Below are 18,646 nucleotides of genomic sequence, written 5' to 3' on the forward strand. Positions count from 1 at the left end.
GCGTGTGTGTGTCTCTGTCGATTTGTGTGGGTTTTTAGGCATTACTACGTGTGTGTGTGTGTGTGGGTATGTGTGTGACCCTAAAAGCGGCCTACACATTTTTCAACTCACAGTCAAGCTCACAAAAGCACTTCAGCTGAAAAAAAAAGAAAAAAACAGCAGCAGCAACAATCATAACAATAATCATAACAAAATGTGAGAGACAGTCTGAAGTGGCTCCCCTGTACAGTAACCCCTCGTCGTTTAACGACCCTAAACAACACCGTCGTAATAGTACAGTGGAACGAAGCCAAGTGAACTCCATTCAAATTGGTGGTCTACTATTAGTGTATTGTAATAAGAGTATCTAATAACTATATAGTAGTATGTATCTAATATTTAAACATAATTATAATAAAGTAATTTTGAATGTCAATAATGATATTATTTTGAGTAAATATTTAATATTTTATATAATAATATATTTATTTATAATATTTATTTAAAATTTAATTATATTACCAAGCTGTTTGCCCCACTGTGCATAGAACAAGGAATCTGGCATGCTGACATTGATACCTCGCCAGTGCGTGCTGCTAAAATTTTATGATGTGGGCCAGGCGCACTTACCGCCCTGGATTTTCCACTCCCCCCCCCCTTTCCCCACGCGAAGCTTTCCCACGGGAAATGGGAATGAGCCGCACAGGTGGCGGCAAATTGATGCTGTTATTGTCAACGGGCGAGGACGTCTCCTTGGTCCTTCGTCCTACGTCCTTAGTCCTTAGTCCTTAGAGGGAGGAAAAGTGCCAAAACGCCAAAAGCTGTCAACTGTCATTTGGGGGCCTCCCTTATCGACGTCCCTTATGGAATTTCCGAATTTCCACCATACACCCACATTTCCACATTTCCACATTTCCAGTGTGTCATGTCAGGCGGCCATAATCATCGACATTCATACATAATGGACTCATTGATATTCGCTGGCAACAACAAAAGGTCAAGTGGCTTTGCCCCGCCCACACTTTGCCACACTTCGCCCCCCCCTCCAACTCCAACTTCAACTTTAACTCCAACTCCAACCGCCGCCCAAACTGCGACTTTATTGTTGTTCTCTCTCGTTGGGGTCATAACGGTAATTGCCAACAAAACGAGTGATTAACCTGACAATACGCTCGCACGCACACATGGCGGTCCATCTGCAGCAACATCGGCCTCGCCCACCACCCGCCGCCTGTTGGCCTTTTGACCTTGCCCATGGGCAGCGCGCCCTTCTCCCCGTTTTCCCCATCCAAATGCACTTGCATCCCATGTGTGTGTGGGGGAATGTATGACTTTGACACGGCACAGTGGCACAATGGCACACAAAGGGAGCGGTGGCGGTGCGGGAAAAGCTATGCAGAGCGGGAAAGCTGGAGAGTGGAAAAGTCCTGGCAGGTCAAACACGAGTGCCAAGCGAAGCCAAGTCAAGTCAAGTAAAAGGGGACAAATTTCAGCGCATGTGGCTGACTACTGGTCATGGAGTCAGCATTTAAACTGACCATTAAATAAGGCTGCCAGCCATAAAAATTTCGCAACAAAGCGAGCTGGAAAAACCGCAGACTAACCGGAAAAATTAGTGCTACAAGCCAGGGGACATTAAAGTAAAGTAAAAATTACATTTTACTATCAAGTGTGTGTGTGTGTGTGTGTGCGATGAATTGGTACTTTACCAACATTTTTTACGATACATTATCTGAGCAAAACGAATAAGTTTAAATTTCGCTCAAAATGTGGACTAAATTCCTAAGAGAATACCAACACAAAAAAAATTCAAATTTAATACCATTTTATTGTGGATGTGAAAAATGCATGCACTCATGTTTGCTGCAGCTGCATTTGAATTTGGTATTTATGCTATTTTAACTTAAACTTATTGCTCACTGCTGGCAGTGTTGCTGGCCAATTACGATTTGTTAGGGCCATCATTTATGAAACATTATGCTGCATTATTAACCGATTCAATTATTAAGTGAGCAGTGCGCTGTACTGCCCAAATGGCCATCAGCCGGGCCATTAATTATTCGTGGTGTGTGGAAATAAAAACGATTTGCCCCTTAATTGCCGTCTGAGTTTCACTCGCTTTTCCTCACCTGTCGACGCTTTCCCCCCCCCCCCTTGCTTTTCCACTGCTTTTCCTGCGCTCCATTTCAAATGTCCGTGAGGCGGGCAAGCAAATCACTCAAAGGGGATCAGCAGAGGCTCGCTTTGATTTCCAGAGCCAACAAATTATTGAGCAGACAGCCGGAGGGATGGGCGGAAAAGCTTGGAAAATCTGAAAAAAAAGGGGCAAGAAAAATCAGGGGTAAGGCGACTGACTAAGATTGGCAGGCGATTGAAAGAAGTCGGAAAAAACACACAAAAAACAGTAAAAGCACACACACACAAGTAAAACAAAGTTTGCACTCTCTCTCTGTGGGTTTTCCAGATTGGCCGAAAATGTGTTGAAGAAAATTCGGCAGAAAACTATTTCTAAAATATTTAAAGCGGTTAAAGGTTCAGGTTTTCTCGGCCAGCTTGCCTGATTGGGTAAACAAGCAGATTTTCGACCAAATTTGTTGCAGCTTTTATTAGCAGTTCTATTTTGCCCTTTTTATGTTTATTTCTCACAATTCTCTGCAAAGGATTTTTAAAAAGAGCGCTTAGATTTCTCTACATTTATTATTTTTATAAACTAAATTAATTAAGTTCTGGATTACTTTCGCAATTCTTGGCAAGGTGATATCTTAGTATTTTCCAAGAACTCTTGCCCTGAAAAGTTTGCATTTCTATATTTTTCATAGGTTGTAAAACCATCTTATCAAAGGCTTATCGTTGTGTGCATCCGCATTTTCCATTGGATTCTTTGAATTTAATTTTCTCCGGTGGGCGAGCATAAACGAAACCAAAATGCAAATGAAATTCGTTTATTTAATTTGGGCTACCTAATTCTGTAGCCGTTTGACAAAAAAAAAAACGAACAAAACCAAGCACAACACACAGTTGCAGGTGCAGTGGCATGCGTGACGAGAGAGCAGGAGTCAAAGTTTTCCTCATTTTCCAGCCCCTCAGACGAACGTGCAACTTTGTGGCTTTTCAACGCCTTGGACCTCCAAATCTGCCGCCCGTTTTCCCATTTTCCCATTTTCCGTGTGTGTGTATGTGTGTGTGTGTCTTTGAAGCAGTTAGAGGCTAAATTAAAATTACAACTTTTCGACTGCACGTTGACGATGTTGCTGCTTTGCGTGTGCCCCCAAAAAAGACAGAAGAAAATGGATGAAAAAAGAAGGAAAATGAAAGAAAATGAAAGAAAACTGGCGAAAGGCTGCCTAATAAAATTGGCCCAAGTACGTTTTGTAAAAATGCCAAAAATTTGCTTGAGAAAATTTCCAACTTCCGGCACGAACGAAGTCGAGATGTTGTAGTATTTGTAGAAGTTTCCGTGTTTGTTTGGTGAGATTCGCATGCAAAACATGTGTAAAATTGAAGCATCGACTGACCAACAAGAAATAAAAAAGAAAAAAAAGGGTTGGGTATTTTGTTCTCCCAGCTTTTCCCTTTGGCTTTTCCTTCGGCCGAGTGTGGACGTGCCAACGTCATCGTCATTGGCCACTTTGGTCAAGTCTTTTTAGTGTTTTTATTTTTTTTTTCCCCCCCCGATTTTTTGCCTCCTGGCCAAGATATGCTTGGCTGGTCAAATTTAATAGCAATGCGATTTGATTTCCAAGTGTCTTCAGTGCCTCTGATTCTTGGATTCTGAATCCGATTGCGAAGGCGATTCTGCTGTAAATGCACATAAAAAGTGATGACAAGACAGTCCCCAAATAAATCGAAATTAAAAGCTAAGGAATCCCCTGAACTCAAATTGCACACTGTAGATAGCAATCATATTTTACAATTATTTTTAAATATTTCATATAGCCTTCGAGAAACCTTACTTTTACCTCAAATTTTAAACACAAATTTAATTCCCACAACGTGGGAGCCAAAACTTGCAGCAACTCGTTGGTTATTTATACAGATCCCAAACCCTCTTTGTGCAAAATAACTAAGCCACAAGGTCGTGGCTTTGGCCAAACACACAATCACACGCCGTTGGAATGGCAAGCAAAAAATTGGCATAATTTCCTTTGGCTCGGCAACAAATCAAGAGTGTTCAAGGTGCTGTGGCCACATTAGCGCCACCTGTATGCGCTTAGATGAACTAGCAGCAGACGTTTTCCTTTTCTTCTTTCTTTCGGAAAATGCGAAATGTAATTTTCAGTGGGCTGGCTGAAAAATCAGCAGACATCGATTTCTTGGGCAGCAAACCAAACGAAGTGAAACTGAAACGAAAATAAATGCCAATGGCTCATTTATCATGGCCAACACATGTACACACAAACACACGCACACACACACACACATAAGGGCACATGCACACATATACAGTTGCCCCTTTAGGCCCTTGAAAATGGTAGCATACTTTGCAGCGTTTGCCGCAGGAAAAAACCTCGGAGAAAAATGTGCCGCGCGGCTAATGAAGAATGTGTGTTCTTCGACGACGTTGCGGGAAACTTTGCACCACCCACCCGACACCACCCACTGAACCACCGACACCACCCAACCACAAAAGACCACCCTTAACCCCTTGCCGCCCTAAACCATTTAAGCACCCCGTTCCTGGCGTAATGATGATTTCGAAAGAATTGCAAATGTTTGGCCAACAGTTTGTGGGTCTCCCGTTGGGAGATATTCAAGGTTCCCCTTTTTCATTCATTCCACACCCGCTGTTTATTCACATTCGGTTTTATTTTTGGTTTCTGGGTGTGAGGGATGAATGGTAACTGCATTATGAGTGGCCCCTCAAGGTGAAAGGAAAATCCGATTGCAGTGCAAAGTGAAAATTCATTCGGAAAACATTAGCTTAAATCGAAGCGTTGGCATGTGGGTGCCTGTGTGTGAAATGTAATTTGAATACCCACACAGCAAGTGAATAATAATTTGAGTTCAACGTGATATCGCTAACTAACCTAAAACATATGAAATAATATAGGAAATAATATTTTTTGATAAATTTATAATTTTTGTAACACCAAAAACTTAATGTTAGACATCTAAGAGCGAACATTATGAGCTCATTTCAAATCTTGCGGATTTTCTTTGCCTTTGTGAACACTCACTTGCAAGGCGACTCCAAAGCATAGAAATGAATACACCCAGCTTGGATCCTTCAGCGGTCGAGCCCTCGAGAGTCCTTCTTCAATCTGCTTCAGTGTCTGAACCAGAGTTGAGGATAATAAAGGATAAGTGCTGGTTGAGAAGATGTCCTGGAATGCTTGTTTTCCTGGGTCCGTAACATAGTTGCTTTGATCGGCATATTATGTATTTAAATGCCTTAGTTATTAGGTTCAACTAATGTATTTAAAGGTTGTAGAAGGGTCACCCAAAATTAATTTGAGTTTCTGACATATTCTAAAAACCTGCATTTTATTTAGCGGCCTATATTGTTTTTCAATTATTTTTGCAATCCATACTTACGAATTTGCGTACCCTGTAAAAATGTGAAGCTGCAACACGCTCACTGCCCATTTTAAATGGCAACAGCCGAAAAGTGAACAGCAATTGGCAGCAGCCACCAATTCAGGAGAGCCTTCACAAAATGGACACAGAAGTGCTGTGAAGGGTGGGGGTGTGGGTGTGGAGAAGCTGGTGGAGAAAGCAGAAGAGCAGCTAGTGAAAGTAGCAATTGGGGGCAACAATGGAGAGTGGGGAGTGCTTGAAGTTTGTGCACCCAGTTCCACTTAGACTAATTAACTGCGCCGTCACTTGGCTGCTGCTCTGCTGCCCTCCGTGTCCGTCCGTTCCGCTGTCCGCTTGTCCGCTTGTCCGTTCGTTTTACTGTCCGTCCGTCGGAGTTTCCGGCTATCCAAAGTGCACCAGGGCAAAAATGTTGCAAAAATTCTGGTTGAGCCCAGCGCTCAGTTTCTGTTCCTGAGAATTTAGTAAGCAAAGGCGTGATGTAGTACATATATTATTATTGTTATTTAATTAAGGTGTATTGCTTAAATTAAAAAGAAACTTGATTTTTTATAGAGTTCTTTAAGTTCTATAAGTATAAGTTTAAAAAAATATAACTACTTGTGTAACTACAAAAATACTTTTATATTAATGCAAATAATTTTCCTGTAAGTTTTCCTTTCTGTCCGCCAAAATGAGAGCAATGAAACTAGAGGCTCTTCGCTAGGGTTAGCTGCTACTTTCTCCAGCTACTTTCTCCCCCCATAGATTTCGCCCGACTGCTGCTGTGGTTATCCGGTCACTCAGCGGTGCAGCTGCAAGTGAAGCCGGAGACAGTCGAGCAACATCATTAAAAGTCCGGGAAAGTGGGGACGTTGGGAAAATGACACCAGAAATGAGCCCGCTTAACTTTTCACTGCTTGCTCTTTTGCTGGCCATTTGGCCATTTGGCACTGGCAATTTGAGTGCCTTTCCCACCTACCACAAGTTGGGGACTGCAACGTTTTTTGGGGAGTAACTGCTATATCCACAGATTCGGGGCACATCTATGGATGCAGGCGCCCCCAAGTATGCAGCACAACATTTTTAGGCAGGCAGGTACATAGGCAGCAGCAGCAGTAGCAGCAGCAAAAGCTTCATTTTCCAGGGGATTTTCATTGTCCTTTTCCCCGTGTGGCTGTGTCTGCGTAGCTGTGTAGTTGTGTAGCTGTGTAACCCAAATGAGTAGAATGTGTAAAAGGCAACTTGACAATAATGAGTGCACCAGCAGAGTAACAGCAGCAGCAACAAACTCTTGCCGAAGTTTAAGTGCAAGAAAGGTGGGCAAAATGAGGAGGTCCTGCGGCGGCAGGATGCCAAGTTACTGCTCTCGGAAGCAAACAAGCAATGTCAGTCAGTTGTTCAGCTATTTTTGGGCACTGCGAAAATTTAGTCAGTAATTTAGGTGCTATGAAAATAACAATTATAAATATAATATATAGAAAGAAACACTTATAGTTACTATATATATATTTAATATTATTTTTTGTTTTATTTTCATCATTATCCATATATTGAGAGTTATCTTTTCACCTCTGTTTGCCTACGAACATTTTCCTCTGTAACCAAAGGCAACAAATCAGTGTCAGTGGAAAATTTACGCTTAAGCCTGACAGTCTCGCCTTCCTTCACTCTTTTTCTGTTCCTCTCTCTTTCTTGCTAGTGGTGAAAGCAAAACTTTTGCTAATAGTTAAGTGCAACCTTTTTTTGGCTATTCATTTTCCCTAAGCTCTTTTCCTCGTCTGAGGTGCGTTTTCTTTGGCCGCTGTTATATTTTCAGTTTGTTCTGTTTTCTTTTTTTTTTACGAACGTTTGTTTTGTTTATTTGTGGGCTTAGCGAATGAGAAACTCTGGCGGAGAAGAGATCCCCAAGAGGCTAAGCCTCACCACCTGTTGCCAAATGCATGTCCCATTCCTCCCGATTTCTCGCAGTTTCCCACGCAACTACAACTTTCTTCCATCAACACACACACCCATATGCAGAGTTACCCTCGGAAAAGCCAAGCTCACAAAAAATGCAAAGCCAAAGTGACTGTGGTTCCTCTCTGCAATACTGGCTTCACCCTTGGAAAACTGAGCGGAAAATGGGACTGGAAAAGTGAGGTGAAACGGGGTACGGTTACAAATGCACGTAACAGCTGAGTGCACGAAAGGCTCAGCCCAGCACGATTTATCTGAGTCGATTCCGCTTTTGATACCCTGTTTTTGGGTATCTAAAAAGACGTATAAAAATCTGCATTTAATAAAAATGATATAACGTAATCATAAAACTTATCATACAAAGGAATTTTAACTTTTCTTAACATATGTCTATAGTATATTAAAGCTATTCATTTCCTTAAATTGCTTTTACATTTATTTCTGTTGTAAAAGGACATTCTTATATTCTTTAATTCTTGGCAAATACTTTACAAATTGCATTACATATTTTGATTTCTCTTTAAGGGTATTTCCCAAGTCGTTCATTTGAAAGCAAACATTTTTTGGCCAAAGTTCCTTTCGTGTTCGGTTATTGTTACTATTGCCGTTGTCGTCGCTGGTGACTTTTTGACTTGCTGGCGCGCCTATTGGCAGTTTGAGTAGTGACAAAAGCAAAAAGAGGCAGCAAAAGTGGCGAAAACAACGGGTAACGAAATGAGCTCACAAAGTTTTCGCTTTTTTTCGTCTAGTTTTCTGTCTTGTTTTTGTTTTTTGACAGGTGTTTTGCGTGCCATTTGTTTTCAACACACACACACATTCAAAAGGTGCAAGTGTCACTTGGAAGCGGAAAAAATAGAAAAAAAGACAAAACAAGCATTTCATGAAGCCCAGGAAAAAATACAAAAAAAAAGGAGATGAATTCTGATTTGTTTTCTTTCGTGCGGATGCGTTTTCTCATTCAAGCGTTTGTTCTAGTTTCTACAAATTTTCCAAAAAAAAAAAGGAATTCAACGGCTTGACACAATGTTTTTAAGCATGCTGAAGTTTATTATGTACATTTAATTGTAAAGCTTGTAAAGAAAGCAGTTGAAGACTATTTGAAAGGCGCAATATTTAAATGAATAATTTTCGCTACCTTTTCCGCCATTTCTTGTAGCAATTAAGCTAGTTCTTTACAATGAAAAAACGGCCGCTATAGTGTCCGATTGATGTTTGATTATGGCCGCACCCCTCATACACCACATACCAAACCAAAGGCTCCAACACCCCAACACCCCACCACCCCAATGAAAATCCACCCCTCGCATTGTGCAAATGCACTTAAAGCGCAAATGGAAATCGACAAAGCAAAAAACAGACGAACAACGTTGACTGGCCGCATAAAATTTTAGTACTGTGTACGTAATTGAAATGGCATTTACCATTAGCCTGGCGAAGGGCGATGGGAGCGGCAGCCGAGGAGGGGGGGGGGGGGGGTCAAAGGTTACGGGGGCGTAGCAAGGCGTGGCAGCGGACAGGATATGGACAAACGGACACGAGCACACGGACACACACAAAAGCTAAAAACCCAGTCGACAAAACTTAATAAAAATCAAAGAACTAGGTGTGGCTCTGTTACGCGAGGCCAACATGGGTGGTGGGCTGTGTGTCCAAAAAGGGGTGGTAAGTGGGTAAGTGGGTGGCGGGGGTTGGTGGGGGCGGCAAATGGAAATGGTTACTTGAGCTACCCAACAAGGCAAGCCGAACCAAACTGAACGGAACTAAAAAATGAAATCGTAGCGATAGAAATTAAAAGCCAAAGCTGGACACAAAAACAGAGGCGTGTAAGCTCGCTTGTGGGAGGGGCATAAAAAGTGGGTGGGGCTGGGTGGTCGCCTGACGAGCGAACGACATTGATTGAAAGCTTTCACTTGCTTGCGCTTTTAAAAACGGAACCACCATGTTCCATGTTCCTTCAGATCTCTCTCTCTCTCTCCCTCACAACCATTTTTCACCATATCCTTCGATTTTTTGCTACTGATTTCAGTGAACACGCCTTGGGCTATTTGCATATTACTATTCTACTCCTGTCCTCTTTACCTTGGTTCATAAAAATCAAATGAATTAGAAGCGGTGGGCGGGGTGGCAAAGTGTGCGGAAGTCAGGACATTTGGTACAATCAATTAAAATACAAATGAACTATTCCTCTTAAATATTCAAAAAAATTCATACAAACATACATACATATTACATATTGATCTGCATTATGTATCAATTTACTTTTGTAACTTGAAAAATAACACAAATTGTTTTAAAAAGTTAACAGTGCGTATACGTGATATCTTCATAATTGCTACGTATACTTAACATATTGCGGAGCACATAAAATAGTTGCCTAGAAAAAATTACCACTTTCGTAAATTATTCACACGAATCACAGCCCCACGTAAACATGTGGGTAATTTACAAAAATCTCGCCGCCTTGTACATGTTCATTATGGCACTCGTCATTTAATTCCATTTTGTTAGCATATCCTTTTTTTGGTCCAATCTGTTGTGTTGACACTTGTTTTTTGGGCTGTTCTGCGGTTCGGCGGGAAATTTGCATATGTCTCAAAAACTGGGAGTGCTACACATACTATATTTTGATAGTGATAGATATAATCAAGTTGGGCAAACATCAACAAAATATTAAGTTACCCGCGGCCAGAGTTTTGCACGCTGATGTCCCGATGTCTGATGTCCTGATATGCTCGTGTCCCTCACACATGCCGTGCATACATACTTATATCCTTTCTCTTACAACTACAACAACGACAAATGTGCTTCTGCTCCTGACAACAACAACAACAACAACAACAAGAACAGCAACAACAAAAACAATCAGCTAAAATGGCAAAAAGGCAAAAAAGCCGCGACAGCGTGACTAAAATGCGCACGTCAATCCTTTTCCCTCCCATATTTTTTTTTCTCCACACTCCCCTCACCCATTACCACACCCCTTTGTCCTTTTACCATTTTTGTTGTTATTGTTTAACATTTTGTTGTTCTTGTAGTTCTTGTTGTTGTTGTTGTTGATTTGGGCGCGCCAGAAGTCGGCTATGTTTACGTGCTTTTTAAATAGACAAGCGACTACGACGACAGCAAACAAATAGAAAATAGCTCAAAAAAAAAAAACGAAAAGCAAGTGAGTCCCACGAAAAGCGAACACAAAGCAAAGAAAACAGATGGAAAAAATGGAGCCGGAAAATAGGGATATATTACATGCATCGAAGTTCTTAAAACTCTTTAAAGCGACCGACAATTTACAAGCAAAAAAAAGACATAATGGTTTTTAGGAAGCACTTATGCCAAATTATAGCATTCAAACTTACAAACCATATACAAATTTAAAATAAAATGAGTTGGAAATTAAAGGTTTTTCATTACTTAGAGCTGAGTTCTGAAAGTTCTCAAGGCTATGCCTTTTTAGACTTTAAGTACTAAAAAATGACAAATGGATTGGTAATACATTGATTATAAAAGGAATAAATTTGAAAAGACAACTATTTAGGTTGAGGTATTTATCACCTAAATTCCAACTGTCTAGAGTTCCAGTAAAAGCTGCAGTGAGTTCTGCTGACGGGAAAGTCAAACCATTTTGAGCGAAACTAAAGTGTTGCCATTAATTTCCAGCAGGAAACCCAATACAAAACACAAAGTACGAAGTACGAAGTACGAAGCTGAAATTGAAATTGAAAACGTCGCAAAGGAAGCCCAAGGAGATGGCTGCTGACAATTAGCACGCATTGGCCATAACAATAAACGGAAAACAACAATTAGCAGCAACTATTTTCGCTTATTGGCCCTAAACTAGACGAGGTCCTGCTGGGCGGTGCGGGGGAAAATGGCCAGGGGGGTGGTGAAAAAGGAGGCGGCGATCCAGACGGGCCAGCAGACAGAAAGTTGTCAACGGCAACAGAAACGATAAGAAAATTTCATTTGTAATTAATACTAAAAGGCGCGACGGCGAAAAGCAGGGAGAGAAAATTTTAGGCGGGGCGGAAAATAGCAGGCAGCCACAAAAGCGACAACCACAAGCCGACCAACGAGCGTTGAGGGGGGGATGGCGGGGGCGTTCAGACGACAATGCTGCCATGACATTGCCTGCACTGAGAGAAAAGTGCGAACTCAAAATAAATGTAACTTTAATTGATGTCCAGAAGTTACTGAAAACAGTAAGATGATCAGTTAAATGAAATTAAACACATGCGACATAAAAAGTTTAAGTAAAGCCTAGAATATTATAGTTTGCAATGATTTTAGCTATTAAAAGTGAGCAATATTTCTTGCTGTGCATCCTGAACTGGCGCTTTGTCACTCGCTGTTGCTTTGTGCAGCCATAAAAATTTGTTCAACATTTTGTTGCCTTTTATGATTGCGAATGCGAGACGAAGGAGGAATGGCAGAAGGCCAAGAAGAAGCCAACGCAAGGATCAGGTGTAAAAGGGGGCGGGGGGGAGTGGCAGCGTGCAGCCAGGTGAAAATTTATAAATAGAATTCAATGAACAAACAAAAACCGACGAAGGGCAGGAGAACTAGCAAATTGAATAGAAATTATTCGAGATGTTTTCTCTTATTTTTTTGTGTACATTTGAGAGAATTAAAAAAAAAACATCTAGAGCTTAATGGGATATTCAAGATAAGGTGATTAAATAGACTTAGCTTTGGCGGTGCTTATAATCATGTAAAATCACTTAATTATTATTTAAGTGGTGCAATAAAAATTTCAAAATATTTTTTAATCATTTATAAGAAAGTGATCTGCATTTTAGCTGTGCAGTTTAATTGATTCCTATGCTGCAATCAAATGAAATAAATCCTCAAGTGCGCTGCAAAACTTTTAAATGGGACAAGGGAATTCCATGAATCGCAGCGAGCAACATTCAGTCAAAGCCACAAATTGTCGACAGCGGGTTAACTCGCCCCCCGTCCACATTTTCCTTGAACCCCTACAGCTGCCAAAGGGTTAAGAGCTGAGTGTGGGCGACTGCAATGACGCTGAGCATTTAGAAATCCATTAATTTCAATCATTGCCCATGACTTTGCATTATTATTATTATTATTGTTATTACTCTCGTTGATGTTGCTCTTGTCGTTGCCTTTTACTTTTTACTTTTCGCCTTTCCCTCGTCACAAATTTACAAGGTTTTTGTTTTTTTGTCTCGACTTTTTGCGCTTTTTATCAAGTATTTCAAAGGGGTGAAACAAAAAGCAGAGAAGTCTGGGTTGTTGTGACCCAAAGTTTGGTTTGGCGAAATAGTTAAATAGTTGATAGGAAAATTCGCTGGAAAAGTTTAGATTTTAGTTCATTTTTTTGCCATGATATATATATATACATATATAGATATATTATTGAGAATTTTTTCCATTAATTTGTAAGTATCAGTTTTTACGATAACATTGCCCCAGAGATTTCCCAGTAAATATACCCTAGTTTACCTAATAACACACTCTGCTAACTTTCACAAGAATATCTAGAGAGGAACTTGAGTTCGTTGAGGTTTTGCCCCGTGTCTGAGGAACTCTTTGCCGGAAACTACAGTGCATTTCGCACTGCACTTTGTGGGGAAGCCCCCAAGGGTTGGGGGGGTGTGCGGTGATCAGGGCGCTGGTAACGCGTTTTAATGACTCAACATTTCTTGACTTTGATTCGAGTCGCGGAAGGAAAGAATGAGTGCAGGTTGCTGGTCGAAAAAAAGGGGTTGCCTCTGGCCAAAAGGCATTGGCCCGCTTTTTTGTCGGCTGTCAAAATAACAAAGTGCTTCAGCTGCATTCCCCTCGCCAAGCCAGTGAAAAAAGTGAGGTAGAGCAAAAAAAAAAAAATAAAACAAAAAAGGGCCAAAAGGCAAAAAGTGTCGATGAATGTTAAAGTTAACAAGTGACGGAAGTGAATTTACGGGGCGAGCAAAAAGAGCAAAGCAGCCGCCAAACAAAAACGAGCCAACGAACAAAAAAGCGAAAACCAACTCGAACACGAAAAAATTAAAAGGCAAGTAAGCAAAAATCATTTTCACAAAGTGCAGGACACGAAGGACCTGCCAAAAAAAGCTCAGGACCAAACTGTTGATGCTCTATCATTATTACAGCCAAACTGCAGTAAAAACCAGCACAAAAACCTAGCTTTTCCAAAAAAAAACAAAATAATAACATTTTATTGTTATTATTAGATTTATCAATAAAATAATTAATTAAATAATCCATTGATCCATTATAACTAAAATTATATAAGCGAAATGTGGAAAAATCACTGAATTTATACAGGGTTTCTCTTTCTTAAATATAAACGATAAGGTAAAATTGCAAATACAGGAAAAAATGTATTTGAAAGTTGCCCGTGTACGAGTCATTAAAATGTGAAATCCCCTGAAATCTTTGTGACATTTTCACTGCTTGCATTTAAGCACATGCATGTGCGCTTTCCCAACCGAAAAACATTATAAGGTATTAAAGCTCGGCATATACATTGACCCAATCAGATCTTTGACATTTTCGCGGCTTATATTCCATCTACCAAAAAATCGAAATCTGATATCTGATGCACTTTCCCTCTTCGATGCCGTCTCTTTGCAGTTCTGCTCGCCGTCAGCTGGGAGGATTGGTGGACATACGATGGCATCTCAGGTAAGCTTTTCCGCCTGATCCGGCCCCGCCCACTTTTCAACGCCTCCGCTTAAGTTTCATAAATACCAACAACAAAGTAAATTTTAATCAAAGCTCAACAATAACCACGGACGGAAGCGGAAAGTAAAATTTCAGCCAACGAGCAGCACGCGTCGCTTCAGCAACAAAGTTCGTTGGGCCGGGGGGGAGGGGGGTTGGTGGAAAATTCAGTGGAGTGAGGGGTTTATTTTTCACCTGCTCGAGGGTCGCGGAAAAGCCAGGGCGATTGCCATTTGTTGTTGCTGTTGTTGGTGTTGCTGCTGGTGTAAAACGATTTTCTCAGCGACTGAAGCTGCACGCGTGAAATGCATGGAAAAAGTGCCAAAGGAAAATGGCTCGGGAGAATGGGATGGGTTGGGAAAACGAGAAACGGGAAACGGGAAATGGGAAATGGGTGGGAAAAAGGCAGAGACGAAGCCGATTTGCAGCTGTCAAATGGAAAGGCAGACAAAGTATTCAAAGAACCCTGGCGGAGAAAGAGAGTGAACTTTCCTATTTTTTTGTTTTTTTTTTTCCAAGCACCATTGTCTGGCGTTGAAACGTGATAAGCAGGCGCCCAGACGAGGAAAGAGAGGGAGTTAGCAGTGAGCGAAAGAGAGGGCAATATGCACAGCAGAAGGCGATGGAAAATGGGAGCTGCGAAATGGAAAACAGTTCGCCATGTGTCACTACTGGCGGCGAAATCGGGGCAAAGGTCCATGGAGATTATGTCCAGACAGGACGGCAGACAGCCGATAAGCGTTGCTCCGTCTCACTCACTCCCTCACACTCACACTCCCAGCCACGCCCACCGCCTTTTGGCGCCCATGCTGCATTCCGCCTTCGGTGGCAGCATCTTTCTTAATCTTATTAGGGACACAACGGCGACGCCATTTGCACAAGACAAATGCATAAATAAGTTCAAGTGCTTTGAATTTTGAATTGAATTCGGCGAGCGGGAAAAAAAAGTAAATGGAGAGTGCAAGTGCAAGATAGATCAAACTTAAAGTCGAAGAAAACCGAGCAGGAGAATTAACTGATTGAAAGAAGAAATGCTGAATTTTACAAATAGAACAATGAAATATCATATACCTGCCTTTAAAGATGCATTTGAAGTATTTTGCATAGACTTTGGCCTTAGTCGATCTGTATTAAACATCAAGTATGTAGTGATTTCTCGCCGTGTAAGAGCTGGAAAGCAGGGGTATCTTGTAACACGTGTTGTCAACAAATTGCAACCGAAATCCGAGGCGAACTTTGTGTCTCTTTTGGCATAAATAAATTTACATAAGCATTGCATGCATGTCGGCTGAAGGACTTCAAATCCCTCGTCAGGGGAGCACCACTGAGTGTGGCTCAATGGGTTTGGGTTTGGGTTCGGGTTTGGGTTCGGGTTTGGGTAAGAGGAGCCATGGAATTGGCAAAAGGTTGCCCCGAAAAGACGGCTTAGCCTCAGCTGCAGTTGCAGCTGCAACGTGCCACTTGTTTAACGTGATTTGCACTCCCAACGAGCCAAATAAAGGCGGCCAAACGGAATGAAACGAAGCGTGCTTCATGCCACCGCCTTTTGCCTTTGCCACCCGCCCCTCAAAAACCCAACCACCATCGAGCTATTTGGCTTAAAAGAAAAGTGGAAAAAAAACCCCACCACCTGCACTGCTAGAAAACCAACCACCAACTCACCCACTGGGGCAACAGATCCCGGATCCAGTCAGCCAAGCCACTAATGTTGTTAATGGCTGCTAAAATCGTTTGGCAATTGCCTCATTGACTCGACTCCAGACCGCAATTTAATAGACTCGAGACTGCAACATCCTTCGCGGCGTTATCTAGAGTCTTCAACTTGTATCCTCCGATTTTACTTATCCTGCTCGGCGCAATGCTCTGGTGATGAGCACGTGACACGAGTGCAGAGTCCTTAAATTCTCATTGTTTTATTGGAGGTGATAGTGCATAGACATACAACTATTTTCGTACGAAAATACTGACATATTACCGAAAAATGTATATATTGGAAAGCTTACAATAGCAACTTCATAATATTAAATCCATTGCTAAATCTATAAATAATTTAATTAAAAGCTTGTGCTTATAATTTAGCTACACCAATGAAAATTTTAGTTCTGCAACTAAGTGAAATTGTTCCGCTGTAATTTCAACTTATCTCTTTAAGCGAATCGAAAAAAAAAGGAAAATTATAAGATCGCCACGCTCTAGAGAGTTAATTGCCTAACCCATTTAATGTCCGTAGCATCTCCAGTTTTTCATCAGGTTACTTCTTGCACTCGTGGGATTATTATTTTCGCCCCGTTTCTCATCCTTTATTTTCATTCGCTCTTATTTTTCTCCCTTCGCTTTTCTTTTTGGCTAATGCGATGGCATCGTTGAGGTCAACAATCGCTTAAACGCGAGTACGTGGCATATCTATGATTGAAGCTCCTGATTGCGGCCTCGCAGCGAACGTGTTGATTCCCATGGAATCCCTCTTTTTACGCCGCCCCTGCCATCCAGCCAGTTAGCCAGACGTACGTACTACGTGTCGTATACGCAATGCGACTGCAGGCGAAGCATTTTTATGGATACGTCAGAGAATGGAGAGAATGCAAGAGCTCAGGAGGAGGAGGAGGAGTAGGAGCAGCAGGAGGTGTGGTGGGGGGAAAACTTTCGGAATGTGTGCCATAAATGGGATTACAAGTGGCTGGAACGGAACGGACTCCTAGAAGAGATTTTAATAATTGGCTGATCCTTGAGCAAGCAAGCAAAAAACATGGGAAACAAAAGGATAAGCGTGGAATATAAATAAAAACCATAAACTCAATTAAGGCGCTGCTGCAGTTAGTTTCACGTTATCAAATGAAATGAAACACCTGGCAGTAGGTGATATTTAACAACATGGATTAACACCTTGTTACTTGTTGTTCAAATGAAATACCAAAGAAACAGTAAAATGCATAAGAGAACATCAAATAAGTAGAATTTAGAATTTGCTAGAATTTAGAACCACAGACTTCGACTTTGCCTCGATTCGTTTCGTTTCGAGGAAGATTTAGGTATTCACATTCACATTCTCATTTACAGCCAGAACTCAAAATGAAACACTTTCAATTGCTGAAAATACAAGGACCATAGATTATATCAACTCAACTCAACAATAGCAACAAACTGACTTGCCCTGTGCGCTGGGCAATAAAAAAGCTGGCCTATTGTTTTTTCGGATTCAGCTCGGCTTGATTTCATATTGCCATAAATTAAGCTGCCCGAGCTGCCAGATAAAGTTGCTCAAAGCCCGGAGCAAGTGAGATAGCAGCACACGGGCGAGAGAGACACCAGATAAAGCTGCAATTTTACTGTTACAGTGGGTGGTGGTGGGGGGTTATAAAAATGGGGCTGTGATTGGAGGGGGGGGTGTAGGAAAACTAAGTAAACCGCACGAAATTAAACAAGTCAGGGGGACTTTTTGGGGTAGCAGGGCTAGCTGGCTTAGTTGTGTGGCCAGAATCAAACAGACGTAGAAACAACAATACAAAAAAAAAGGAAATAAATGAACAAAAACCAAAACAGACGCAGAGGCCAACACCTATGCAGATGCAGACAAATATTGTAATGGCCTCTGGCCCCCATGACTTTTTGCCACCCAAACCCATTTTGCCATTATGCAATTTGTGGCAGGTTTTTGCAGCACAGCCCACAATTGTGGTCGGCAAGGCAACTTTGGAAGCAGTTTGAGGCGCACTGGGTTCATAAATCTCCTTGCCACCACCAACCACCACACCAGCAGCACCCATTTTTGGGGCATGGGGAATCGATTGGAGGGACACTGTCCAATAAAGCATACTCACTCTTCGTTTTAGGACCTGCCTTTTGGGGCCTCATCAATCCGGAGTGGTCGCTGTGCAACAAGGGTCGTCGCCAGTCGCCGGTCAATCTGGAGCCGCAACGCCTGCTATTTGATCCCAACTTGAGGCCCATGCACATAGACAAGCACAGGGTGAGTTCTCTAAATGTACTCTGGGGCACAGAAAATGTTCACTTTTAGAAATATATATATGTATACTTAGTATACAAAAATATATAATAATAGATATACTTGTTATAAACTTTATTTATATTATTATCCCTTTGCAGATATCCGGTCTGATCACTAATACGGGTCACAGCGTCATCTTCACGGCCGGCAATGATACGGTGGCCAACTACGACGGCATGCAGACGCCGGTGAACATCTCGGGCGGACCGCTGTCGTACCGCTACCGCTTCCATGAGATCCACATGCACTACGGCCTGAACGACCAATTTGGATCGGAGCACAGCGTCGAGGGCTACACGTTCCCGGCGGAGGTGAGATATATGTATACTACTGTACTATACTATATCCATAGCCATGCTGCTAGTAGGCTACTTTCCACTGGTGTCACTCTCAATTTCCGGCGCCAGGGTGAGGCCTAAATTTGGCATGGGACACTTTGACACTTGCTGGGGCTCAAGGCGTCCCATGGATTCTATTTCGGTTCTTTTGCCTGTCAACAGATTTCCC

General features: G+C 41.8%; 1 protein-coding gene across 1 annotated transcript in view; it reads left to right on the forward strand.

Annotated features, from left to right (window-relative positions):
* LOC6525948 (carbonic anhydrase-related protein 10) overlaps positions 1-18,646 on the forward strand; it is a 50,401-nt gene that overhangs the window by 15,823 nt on the left and 15,932 nt on the right. The window contains exons 3-5 of the mRNA XM_002101732.3: positions 14,044-14,094; positions 17,964-18,100; positions 18,238-18,450. Of these exons, the coding sequence (XP_002101768.1) occupies positions 14,044-14,094; positions 17,964-18,100; positions 18,238-18,450 (401 nt within the window). The remainder of the gene's footprint in view (positions 1-14,043; positions 14,095-17,963; positions 18,101-18,237; positions 18,451-18,646) is intronic.

This window comes from Drosophila yakuba, chromosome X (assembly GCF_016746365.2).
Source record: "Drosophila yakuba strain Tai18E2 chromosome X, Prin_Dyak_Tai18E2_2.1, whole genome shotgun sequence".
NCBI lineage: Eukaryota > Metazoa > Arthropoda > Insecta > Diptera > Drosophilidae > Drosophila > Drosophila yakuba.